The sequence below is a fragment of the Leptodactylus fuscus genome, chromosome 2 (genome assembly GCF_031893055.1).
Source record: "Leptodactylus fuscus isolate aLepFus1 chromosome 2, aLepFus1.hap2, whole genome shotgun sequence".
Lineage (NCBI taxonomy): Eukaryota > Metazoa > Chordata > Amphibia > Anura > Leptodactylidae > Leptodactylus > Leptodactylus fuscus.
Window position 1 is genome coordinate 157454365 of NC_134266.1, and position 13179 is coordinate 157467543.

At 37.5% G+C, this 13179-nt stretch overlaps 1 protein-coding gene across 3 annotated transcripts in view; it reads left to right on the top strand.

Moving 5' to 3' along the window:
• The window catches only part of NF1 (neurofibromin 1), a 151261-nt gene that overhangs the window by 61488 nt on the left and 76594 nt on the right, over positions 1–13179 (top strand). For all 3 annotated transcript variants that reach the window (XM_075264846.1, XM_075264847.1, XM_075264848.1), the window contains exons 25-30: positions 54–235; positions 683–894; positions 1806–1967; positions 2118–2221; positions 4862–4997; positions 12199–12261. In XM_075264846.1, the coding sequence (XP_075120947.1) occupies positions 54–235; positions 683–894; positions 1806–1967; positions 2118–2221; positions 4862–4997; positions 12199–12261 (859 nt within the window). The remainder of the gene's footprint in view (positions 1–53; positions 236–682; positions 895–1805; positions 1968–2117; positions 2222–4861; positions 4998–12198; positions 12262–13179) is intronic.

Sequence of the window (13179 nt, forward strand, 5' to 3'; positions counted from 1 at the left end):
CCCTTTAAGGTTGGTCTCTTTCTCTGACTAAAACCTTCAATTTCTTTTGTTAGATATTTCACCCTTTTCATGAATTTACTAAATGACTGTAGCGAGGTAGAAGATGATGGCACCCAGACTGGGGGAAGGAAAAGAGGAATGTCACGGCGATTGGCTTCCTTAAGACATTGTACTGTCTTGGCTATGTCAAATCTGTTAAATGCCAATGTAGACAGTGGCCTTATGCATTCAATAGGTGAGTTCCTGTTAATTTTATAAGGATTTGTATTCTGGGTGTACAATGATACTTTTATGTGGATGTGTTTTCAGAAATCTATTTGTAGTTTTTGTGACTGCAGTAGCTGAAGTGTAAATTTCTAGGGGGCTTTTACATATACCAAATGTAGTAAATAGCATTATACTTATGTATCAATGTGGACGGATCTATTTCACCATTTTTGGACTTTGTTAGCACTGGTCCACTATGCTCTTGGCAAAATGTGCAAAAGGTCTCTAAATTGTCATTTACTTTATTCCTACTCAGCATTGTCTAAAGTCACTGGATCTCCCTGCTGAATCTCTCAGTATGCCAGTGAAATAATAGAAACAACATAAGTGCAACCTAAGTTCATGTTTATGATCCCCTATTTGTATGTAGGTTCTTGTGGGGCTTATTTTCTCATTTCAACATTTGCGTTTCTAGGTCTTGGCTATCATAAGGATCTACAAACAAGAGCTACTTTTATGGAAGTTCTTACAAAAATCCTTCAGCAGGGGACAGAATTTGACACATTGGCTGAAACCGTTTTGGCTGATCGTTTTGAAAGGCTGGTAGAATTGGTCACCATGATGGGTGATCAAGGGGAGTTACCCATTGCTATGGCTCTAGCCAATGTCGTTCCCTGCTCACAGTGGGTCAGTTAACCTTTTTGCTTTTGTATTTTTTGGGGATTTTATGAAAAGTATATTTTCATATGCAAATCTGAAACCTGTTGATTCATTGTCTATATCAAGCATGCTCAGTGAGAAACAGGCCGTTTATACAGTGTATGAGTAAAGCTCTATAGAATCTTTGTAAGAGTTCAGCTTAGTTTACAATACGGTTTACCAATGAAGTGGTTAGATTTGGCATATATATATATATATATATATATATATGATATATATATATATATATATATATATATATATATGATATATATATATATATATATATAATGAATTTTTTTTTTTCCTCTTCGTGTTGTAAAAAAAAAGTCCAATATTCATATGTAACCTAATTGAAAATATTTGCAAGATAGTAACAGATCCACGTGTCTTAACCTGGCCATCACATTGTCAGTCGCACTCCTAGCAGCCTTGGCAATGGAGGGAAGGGCAAAGCCAAGCAGTAGTTGCTGAAATGTAAACAGCTATTATATTGTACTACACTTGTGGCTGCATAATATAAGGACCACCTTATTCACCAGAAAAAGGAACTGCTTTGAGTGTTTTCCATGCTTGTCCTACAGGAGGATTCCCAACCTCTGAGACATCTCTATCCCCTTATGGGACATTTGTACAGTGGGTTGACTTAATTTGACATACAGATTCATGCACTGTATGTTCTTAAAGTTGTCAGTTTATAGTGTAGCATTGCTTTGTAATTGCTTGATACTATGCTTTTACAGTTGCTACTTTTTTTCTATTCTACAATGAGATTTATATTAATATCCCCTTATGATTTCTATTTTTTTGCCATTTGATTTTAGTTACAACTTCACAGCTGCTTTGTAACTTGGTTTCTGTAAAACTTATGTTGATGATTTATTCTTTGCCCTACACAGGATGAACTTGCACGTGTCCTTGTGACGCTCTTTGATTCCAGACATCTCCTGTATCAGCTTCTGTGGAACATGTTTTCTAAGGAAGTTGAACTAGCAGACTCCATGCAGACGCTTTTCAGAGGAAATAGCTTGGCTAGTAAAATTATGACCTTTTGTTTTAAGGTGGGTATGTAACCTATGAAACAGATACAAGTTTTTTAGGTTTAGCACACTGTTATGTTATTCCATGTCTTTTGAGTATGGTGTTATGTTGTCATATCTTATTTTTTGACATGTACTACTTTAATGGAATTTATCATGATCTATCTCTAGGTTTATGGGGCTACCTACCTTCAGAAGCTTTTAGAACCCCTGCTGAGAGTAATCATTACTGCTCCAGAGTGGCAGCATGTCAGTTTTGAGGTCGACTCTACAAGGTGTGAACTTATTTTGAAATCTGTAAATCTTAGTTTTTTTTTCCCCTCAACATTAAACACAATGTGTGCAAATAATAATGTCAACAATATGTACACAAGAAAGACCAAGCACCAAGGAATGAGAATTATTTATAAAATATATAATTTATTTGTACATAAATAACTATGTAAATACAGATAGTACACAGGTAGAAAGACCATATGAAAAGAAAGCAGGGGAACTCCCCTCATACAAAGTTGCGCAAGTAGGATATATACCGGTAAACAACACTGAGTGTACAGATACAAGTTCCAATACAGTAATAATACTGTACATGAAATAAATATAGGCAACATGACACGTACTAGTGAAACTTGCATCTAAAATGCAAAGCTGCCAGCACTTCTAGAAAGATGTGTCCTCTCTCCCCTCTCCAGAAGTGCTGGCAGCTTTACATAATTGATGTAAGTTTCACTAGTACATGTACTTTTTCCTATATTTATATTGTGAAAAATATTATTACTGTATTTGTATCTGTATACTTACTGTTGTCAATATATCCTAGCTGCGTATTTTTGTATGTGGGGAGTTTCCATGCTTGCTGTTCTTCATGGTCTTTCTGCCTGTGTGCTTTCTGTATTTACATATTTTAGATTGACCTCGTATGAACAAATATTATATATTTTTTTTATCTGATGCTCATTCATTGGTGCTTAATTTTCTTTACGACTAAGAATGAAAATTTTGCAGAAATACAACTGTGTTGCACCAATTGACATCGAACAGGTATTACTAATTGCAATTTTTTTTTTCACTGCTGAAGAAGAGAAAATATCTTTAGGTTTCAGTTAAACACAGTGCCCAGTTCCCATCAACTTATGTTGATGATTTAAATATCATTTTTGCTTTATTTGCCAGAAATGACACATAGAATACAAATTTAGTATAGTTGGCCATCTTTGCCTGAAGTGTGCCGAAGGGGTACATCACTTGTAAGGGCCTCCTTTGTTCCAAAATGTTTAGTGTCGTAGGTCATAGATATCCACAATTATAAGGAGTTTACTATCTCCCCCAAGGATACTCTGCTGTCACAACCATGTTACAGGGTACGTAACAGTGGTAACTATCATACATTTGTTATGTACGTCACTTTTATGAATTTGGAGAAAAACAACTTTCAAGTCTTTTACAAATAACGTAGTTGGTGCATTTGGGCCATCCTTCAGCTCCTTGGAGCACTGCCCTTACCACTTAGACCCCTACCATCTCCTGCTAGTGCCACGTGTGCGGTGAAAGTTGATCCTCCAATGTCGCCCATCTTACATGAGCAGCAAGAGCAGTGCTCCAGGGAACTGAAGGCTGCCCACAATGCACCATCTGCCTCATTTTAATACTACTTGAAAGTTGTTTTTTTTCATATCTATAAAAGTGACATTCAAAATAAAGGTCTGTTGTTAATCACTGTAAGATTGTCTTTAATGTGGTGGTGACAGTTTGGTATGCTTGATGGTGATGATGATTTCCCTTTAAGATCTTCGGTTATGTGTCTCTTACATGTCAGGTGTGTTTGGAATCCTGAATTACACTAAAAGAACAATTTTAAATCATTTGCAACTTTGTATGCAAATATTTATGAAGTCCAGTGGTTATTTAACATCAGGTTGTAAGCACTGATTTTTATTTTATTTTTTAATCCCAATCCTCCTACCACTAGGCTAATATATAGTAGTGTCAACATAACTTTGGTACACTCAGTCACCAACAGGTTCTTGGATTGGGACTTGTGGTTTAGTTTTCCAATTATCCCTGTAGAAGGCTTTTCTGTACAGGGTTACTTACCTGGCTTTGTTCCAGAACTGTGCATGTGCTGGGAGTAGTTGTCAAGTGTTTTTTTTTCTTTTTTTTCTTTTCATTTTACTCCGGGCAGAGGCAGGCTTTTTATATGGTTATTTGAAACACTAAACATCCCGTCCATTAGGACTTGGTGGTTTATTGTTTCAAATTAACATGACAGGCTTCCTTTCAGTGTTTAATAGCATCTGGATTGTGTGTTTCTATTCTATTTTGGTATGTGGTGTTTGTCTAAGGGCTTAATCATATGGCCATACTATATAGACTTAATTATACTTGCAAATCCTGTCCTGACCTGGCAGTGTACTGACCTGAGCTAGCTGCTTCATGGATCCCTTTGATTCAGCTAGTTAAGGTCTTTTGACCCACCCATGGGCAACCATAATATAAAGGTTTGTTAATATTTTCTAAATAAGCCCTAATCCTCTCCTTCAAAAATATTAGCCACAAATGTGATTTTTTTTTTCTTTACACTTTCCTGCAAAATATGCATGTGGGGGTACGCACAAAAGGTGGTTGTATTTGCAAAAAATGTATTATTTTGGCAGCAAAAGGGTTAAGTTTAGTGTTCGTGTTATTTTTACTTTATTACACATCACTTTAATTATTTTTATACAGTGGCAGAGTCTGAACAATAAAGCACTGCAAAAGCGTGCATAGATTTTATGTTGACTGAGTTACTGAAGAATTTTGCAGAGGTTTAATCAGTATTGTTTAACTAGTTATATACCACTTTCTCTCTTACTTTTCCAAAGCTATTTATCGAATGTATCTTTTCTTCTATTAATGAACTGTAATTGACTTTGAAGGTTGGATGCAGTTGAGGTCCTTGAAGAAAATCAACGCTGTCTTCTGCAAATGACTGAGAAATTCTTTCATGCCATTATAAATTCTACTCATGAATTCCCCACTCAGTTGCGAAGTGTGTGCCATTGTTTGTACCAGGTATGCAAAGCAGTATGTGCGCAGTAATCAAATAGAAGATGGGGTCTTTTTAATGTATCCTCATATTTGGCACTGTTCTTCCATATCTTTAGTTAGTTTGCTTTTCACTAGATATTTGTCTTCATTTATTTTATTGCCAGAGATATCCTTGTGCAGTACGGTATATGAAATGCTCGTTAACAATTGCATTGATTTTTTTTTTTTTTTTTTTTTTAAACATCTGCAAGTAGCACTCACTTTTTTGTTTTGCTTTTTAGTATCTTGTAAACTGTAGTAGAGTTAGTTTGTTCCCCTTGCACTACTTCTTTGTAATGCAGCCACTACTAGGGTTCCCAGTTGTATCATGTAGTAAACAGTTTAATTCACTGACTCATACAGCTACTTCTGTGTGGACCTGAAGCTCATTTCTCTATGCAAATGTATATGAGCCTCAATGTGAGTCTTGCATACAGAACTTGATCTATGGTCTATGCAGCAGATTCTGGGTTCATTGTTGTCATACTGCTTATAACTGGACACAACAAGGATATGAACAGAGGCTGAATTACAAATCAGGAGTACCAGAAAAGCATACCAACTATGCCACAGTTTACCAGGTGCTGACAAATCAAGAAGAAAATGTCTGAGTGGTACTTTAATGCATCTGTTAGACAACATGGCCACTAGTAGTCATATTGTCTTACAGATGCATTCTTCCTTTTGCTTGTACACACTTTGAGGTATAGTTTGAATGTCTTGGAAGCTATTGTAAATTTATCCTGGGTTGTCTTCTAGTGTATCGAATTATGTGCTATGTAAAGTATATACCTTGATTCATTTCTATGGGTATCCATTTTTTAGCATGACATTATTAAAGTAAAACATTACTTTATCTTCACGTAAGTTAAATGCAATTTTATAAAGCATGTTTTGATCATCCAAGGTGTTAAGGCCCTTTTACAACAGTTGCTTGTGCTATATCTTTACCGCTTTGCACACACAGTCACTTTCTTTGACAAACCTATTGCACTTGTTTTTGTCTCAATGTAGTCCTATGACATTTGTGTAAGTAAATGTTACTTATCTGCACTTGAGAAGGTACAAGCAAGTTCCAGTATTTTCTCTATAATTATATATATATATATATATATATATATATATATATATATATATATATATATATATATATATATATATATACACACACACACATCAAAGAATCAATTAAACAGATCATTAGAGCACTATTTTTTGGTACTAGAATAAAAGTTTTGTTTTTATATTATTTTTAGAATTACTTTCTCGTTGTATTCATTGGGGCACACAGCAACATGGGCGGGGACTGTCAATAGGAATTAACAGATGTTGGATCTGCCCCTGGGCTATACCCTCTCTTCATTCACAGTGCTAGGCAATTTTTACTACCCATTAAGAGAAAAATAGAAAAGACAGAACATGAAACCAACAACCCCTACCATGTCCCGAACCTGGAAAAGTATTTTGAACAGCCTGGGCCGGAAAAGGAAAGTGTGGGATCTGTGTCTACCAATGAATACAACAAGAAAATGACTTAACGGAGAGTATAAATTCCAATTTTCTCGCTTATATCATTGGGGGGTGGACACTCCACTATGGAATGGCCAAATGCAATCCAAGTTGGTGGGAAGAAACAACCATGCAACCTAGCTTGTAGTACTTAAAACCCATTCTGGCTTCGGCAGAGGCCGCAGAATGGATCTGGTAAAACTTCTCAAAACTGTTTACAGAGTCTTAGGTGACAGCTTTGCAGACCTGGGTGGCGAAGCCTGATGCCAGACTACCTAGGAGTCTTAAAAAGATCGTGTGGAATGGCAGTATCTTAGTGTTAGCCCTATAGGTTTCCCTGGTAGCAGAACAAATCCACCTGCAGATGGAAGCCTTATGCTAAGTTCACACTAGTGTTCGATCTCCGTTCTCAGCTTTCCGTCTTCTGCATGCAGAAGACGGAAAGCTGTCAGACCGGGTCCGGCCGTGGGCAGCGGTGAGCGTTGTATGCTCTCTGCTGCAAAACCGTTTTTTTTTTTTTTAAATCGGACACAGAGTACTGCATGTCAGACTCTGTTACAAAACAAAACATAGGGCATAATGATGGTAGCCAAACAATACATACATATATACATATATATATTATATATATATTATATATATATATATATATATATATATATATATATATATATATATATATATATATATACATATATATGTAAGAAAAGTATATAAATGGCTACTGCAGTATACCCTGAATAATGGAAAAGAGGAAATAATCTGATACAAAATTGAAAAAGGTATACTTATATAGCTCGAACAGGATTTCTATTTATAATAGAGTGCTTAGATAAACATAGGATCAGACAAATATAATAGACATTACCTATGGGTGTACCTCAGTGCAAATAACGCACCCCGACACGCGTTTCGCCACGATATGGCTTCGTCAGGGGGAAAGGAGTTGGCTCATCACATGACCATGGACCGTAAATCACATCACCATGGTCAGAGTTTTATCCGTTAGCAGTAACAGAATGAATGACAGCAAGCCAAAATCTAGAAAACCATGAGGAATTGATACAGAAAGTATATTGGTATATTGTGTAAAGTATATTACACAAACCATAACATTTGTCTCTCAATATTGGTCTGAAGGTGGCCAACCCCTTTAAGGATAGATTGTGTGCAGTCTAGCAGGTACCATAATAAGGTCTAAATGACCGAGACCTGCTCACCGTTTTTGGTCTATAACATACATTTTAATTATACCATTACTAAAAAGGGTAAAGATGAGCGAGTACTATTCGAAACGGCTGTTTCGAATAGCACGCAGCCATAGGAATGAATGGACGCAGACGGCACGAAGGGGTTAAGTGGCCGGCCGTCAGCAAAGTCTGCCTGCCGGCCGCTTCATTCCTATGGGTGCGCACTATTTGAAACAGCCGTTTCAAATAGTACTCTCTCATCTCTACATACAACCTAGTATGGTGTATATTGCATGCACCGTAGTAGGTTTACTTGGGTCAAATATTTAATTAATTCTTGGCTTTTCCTTTGTTGCTTTGAAAACCTACAACAATGGTGCTAGTGCTGAAGAGGAGTTAGAATCAGGTTCTCAATATTTAGCATTATTTTTTTTACGCCATTAAATACACTATAGAAGTGAAATAAATTCACCAGTGCCATATTATGGCATTTGTCCTATTAACACCATGTTTGATCATCTGGAGACTAGATTGCAATGTGCAAAAATGAACAAACACAAGTTTAATTGGAATTATCAGAAGATAAAAGAATATTAAGACGTTTGAATCTGGTTTGACTAGCTTTTTGAAATACTCTGTGAATGATAATCTATGGACAGACAGTGCTTGCATTGAGTTAACAAACTGTAGTTTTGCTGACCACTCAGAAAAAGCAGACTGTAGAGACGACATGGGAATTTTAACAAGTCCTTTTGTGATGAATATTACATGAATAGTGTGTCCTTAAATATCATCCTTTCCTGTAATACGATCTCACTTGATTTGGAATAGTATTGAGCACATAATACTGTAAAGCAGTACATACTGTGATACTGAAGAGCAGCAAAAACCAAATTATCTGTTAAAATAATTAACATACAGTTCATTTAAACATAAGTTAATCTATGATGCTACAATATGCGGTAGTGTAATACTATACATGTGACCTAGACTATACAGTAAAATTTTTCCTAGATGCCTAATAAGTAAGGACTCGTTCACACAGGGCAAGAGGGGGTGGATTTTTTTTTTTTTTTTCTTTTTTTTTTTTTTGAATGTAGATTGTGAGCCCCACATAGAGCTCACAATGTACATTTTTTCCCTATCAGTGTGTCTTTGGAATATGGGATGGAAATCCATGCAAACACGGGGAGAACATACAAACTCCTTGCAGATGTTTTTTTTGCCCTTAGCGGGATTTGAACACCAGGACTCCAGTGTTGCAAGGCTGCAGTGCTAACCACTGAGCCACCTTGTGGCCCCCAAGAGGGGGTGGATTTTGGCGTTGAATCCTCCTCAAAATCTGCCCCCTCATAATAGAGGTCTATGCAGTCTGTTAGCGTTCTCTTTTCTGTGAGCGGTTTGTTCCCACTAGTGGTAAAAAGAAGCGAGCTGCCCTTTCTTCAGGCGGATTGCATGGCTGATTCAGCCACGGCATCTGTCTCGTGACAGCACCCTCTGGACTAGGCCCATTCATTTGGGCCTAATGCGGAGTGGAAAGCTGCGACGGGATGCCATGCACTGCACCCGGCATCCCGTCGCGGCATCTGCGATGGAAACTGCACACGTGAAATCCTCATGTGAACTAGCCCTAAGAGATTAAATGGGATGTCCAACTCCTATTTTTCCTACTTAATAATACTGCTGGTGGGGACCAAAACCAGTACTCTCCTTTTCCCCAGCCTATCCTTCCAGTCTCGCAGCTGCTCGGTTCATCTGTATACAAGTTTGATGTCCTGTGGGGAGGGGAAATGCGCAACCAATCCCAAGCCTCAGTGTTAACCTCTTCACAAACTTCATGCAAATGCTAGGACTTTGTTTGTGAAGTGGTGACCATTTTGACTTGTGATTGGCTACAGAGGTCACCTTGCAGAAACAGAGAGATCTGTATACAGATTAAAGGAGATGCTGTCACTGCAAATGGGGGCCCGGTGAGAGGTGAGTACTCGTTTATTAAGCTTATGACTCTAATAGCCGAGCTAATAATGAAAAGTCAGACACCCCCTTTTAGGCTACAGTAAGTGTAGTTGTCTGCAGTATTTTTTTTCTGCCTTGATGCAGCAAGTTGCTACAAGAAATCACTTTCTGCAGTTCTACCCGATGGCAACAATTGCCTCAATGCTGTGCAGTGAGGAAAAAAGGCAAAATTAGTTTGTGGGTTTTTTTTTTTTTTGTTAATTTTTGCAACAGAAATAGAAAAAACCCCAAAGTGAATATCTTATATACTCCAAAATTATGCATCTTCCATCCTAAGGAGGACACTGCAGAGGAAAGAGAATTCAATGCCTAGTATTCAAATGAAAACCTTTCAATGAGTGGTCCATTTCGGCTTGAGAGTAACTTGATACTTGGCGGCTCTCTGTTTAAAGTACCTTTTGTTTTTGTTTGATGTCCATATTCCTTTCAGCTCACCATTTCTAATATTCAGTGTTAAAAGTAATGAGTATTTTTTGGGTTAGTAGGGCCATTGAGATTGTTGCAGGATGCATTGGATTTCATAAATCTGGTATTTATATGCTGCTGTGCTTTTACACATGGTAGAACTTTTTTGCAATTTTTCGTGTTTGTTTGTTAAGCAGCAGGAAATATGCCTGTTACAATCTCTCCATACCCTGTAAACGATCTTGTCTATCTCCACTGTCTCTATTTTAATATGTACTTCACATTTTTAAAGGAACACGAAACAAAAAGAATTCACTGATAATAAAAATGCCCAGGAGGTCCTTCACTTCATCTCCTCTCCATTTTTCCCATCATGGGGAAAAGATAACTTGTGTATGGAAGTCTTCTTTGTGTCCAAAGAAATCAGCCCCTCCCCCTTCTTCACAATCCTGTCTGCAGAAGGAGCCTCTCCTTCTTCCTTGATCATCATGTACAAATTCCTATGCATGGACAGATGGGACATAATCTAATTTGGTTAATGTTCCTTTAAGAGTTGCCAAAAGTGTGATTCTGCCTTTATTATGGTTCTGATGGATTGTAGTAAATTATTTTGTAATAAAGTAAACGTTCAGGCTCTCTACTTTATTTATGCTTATTGGCTAAAATATATAGGTGCAACTTATCTGGCTTTTTTAGTTTATGTAAAAGTGAAAATCGTCTTTATGTATTGACATCCTGAGCATGTGGTCAACTTTTATTTGCATACAGCATCTTAACTGGACAAGTAGACTTTTCTGTGCAAAGCATGAAAATGTACAAATAAGCCAGAAGCTTTAGGTAGACCAGAGGCGATTTCGCAATTCCATGACTGATAAGGAATTCGCAACTAAGTTCTTATAGATCTACAGTCTGCATACAAGAGTCTCACTTTCCTAATGTAGATTCCAGACTTACACCACCTATTTGTTGGCGTAGAACATAGTGGTGTATAAAAATATTCTTTAGGTTACAGAAAGTGTTTTTGTCATATAGAAGTTGAATGTGATAAATATTCATTACAAATATTCATACATTTGGCCCTTTTAATGTTTTTTTCTCTGTAAGTCACCGTATGTTTTTTTGTAAGGTCCTTTTCACATACTGGAATCGGCTGCTGATTTTGAGGTGGCTTCTGCCCCCAAATCAACAGCAGATTCTGCTCTGATTTTGTTTCCCATTGTATTCAATGGGAGCCAGAGATAGGAGCAGGTCGCTGATAAAATAAGCATCCTGCTCGATCTTGCGATGGATTCTGCAGCTGATTCAGCTGCAGGGTCCATCGCTCGAGAGCGCCTGCTGGTTAAGCCTATTCAACCGAGCCTAATCCGTAGCCAAATGTCTATGCTCTGCTTTAAGGCTGAAGCCCCACATTGCGGAAACGCAGATTTTGTTGCGGTTTTTTGAGCCAAAGCCAGGAGTGGAATGAGCTGAAGGGAGATGTTAAAAGAATTTCCTATATATTTCCCGTTCCCTTTGTAGACATTCTTGTCTTTGGCTCAAAAAACGCAGCAAAATCTGCAATAAAAAAAAGCTGCGTTTCTGCAACGTGGGGTCTTAGCCTAACATTCCACCTCCAGAGCCTGGATTGGAAAATGAACAGAGGTCTAAGGTGGATGTTCACCTCAAATTTCTCTTCATTTTCTGCCGTGTGAACTTGGCCTAGTTGTTGTCTCTTCTCTCCAATGAAATTGTCCAAAGTATGATTTACAATTTTTTTATTCAATCTAATTTGCTTCCGAAAAAATATTTGTTATCCACTGAAAGATTTTTCTCTTGCTACAGCCTTGTAAAATTAATACCATTTGCCTTTTGGCTATATTTTTTTTGGTAGGATACCAGAAATAGTAGAACTGATTTTGGGAGCAATTTCATGATCTGTATTTCCATTACTATGTGTTGCATTCTTTTCTGTGAAGTTGTATGTGCCACATGAGTCCACATTGTGTTTTTCCATTAATTCAGTTTTTATTTACTTTGCTATGTGTAGTTGGTGCTGTGACTTGTTTGTGCTCATCTCTGTCCTGTAGGCAACTTGCCACTCCCTACTGAATAAAGCTACCGCTAAAGAAAAAAAGGAAAACAAAAAATCAGTAAGTCTGGAGAACTTTCTATCAGCCATTTTCTCCCCAAATACACTCAAATTGACCATTTGGAACCAAAAAAATAAACCTAAACAAACTTATGTTCTATATTTTTCTGCTATTAAAACATCTTCACTCCAGCCTCCAGTTCTTCACTGTCAAAATCATTCTACTAATTCTGGCACAGAATAGCTTTCATTTCAATTAACACACTGAAATTCTATAGTGTTTTGCGCCTTCTCTGTGTGAGTATTAGAAATAAGTATTAGAAATAACTATTTTTTCAACTTTTGGCTTTACTGCTTAAGAAGTCTTGATCTTATATAATGGGGTTGGTTTGTCTCTAGACTTGAGGAACTGCTACTTTCTAGTTGCTTGGGGACTCAAAGCTTGTTCTTTTTAAAATGTGACCTTTTTCTTTTAATAACAAGTTTGTAAAATGTTTCAAGATTTTCCATTTGACTTAATCTTTTAGATTTTGAGGTTTGTTTTTTTTTCAGCACCCTTACCAAGGTAAGTTGACTGTATATGCAGTATTTGCCAAATGTTATCTCCAAGTTTTATTTGGACATCGTGGACAGTACACCATGAAGTGATTCATGTCGCGACACTTCCTTAAATGCAATATACTTTAAGAAAGACGGAGCTTAACGGACACATATCCCCTATGCAGAAGATAAAGGGATAAATGTCGGATCACCAGGGATCTGACTGCTGGGTCCCCCCAGTAAGCAGGGGAACAGGGGGACCAAAAGTCCCCATAAAGCTTCCTTGTGAATGGAGAACTTGTGTGACTGGCGCTCCATTCACTGCTATGGGATTGTGGGTGACACCAGCTAATGCGGTCCAGGCAGCCCCATAGTAGTGAATGGAGGGTCAGTCATGCAAGTGCGTTGGTGCCCCATTCACAAGCATTTTCGGTCCCCC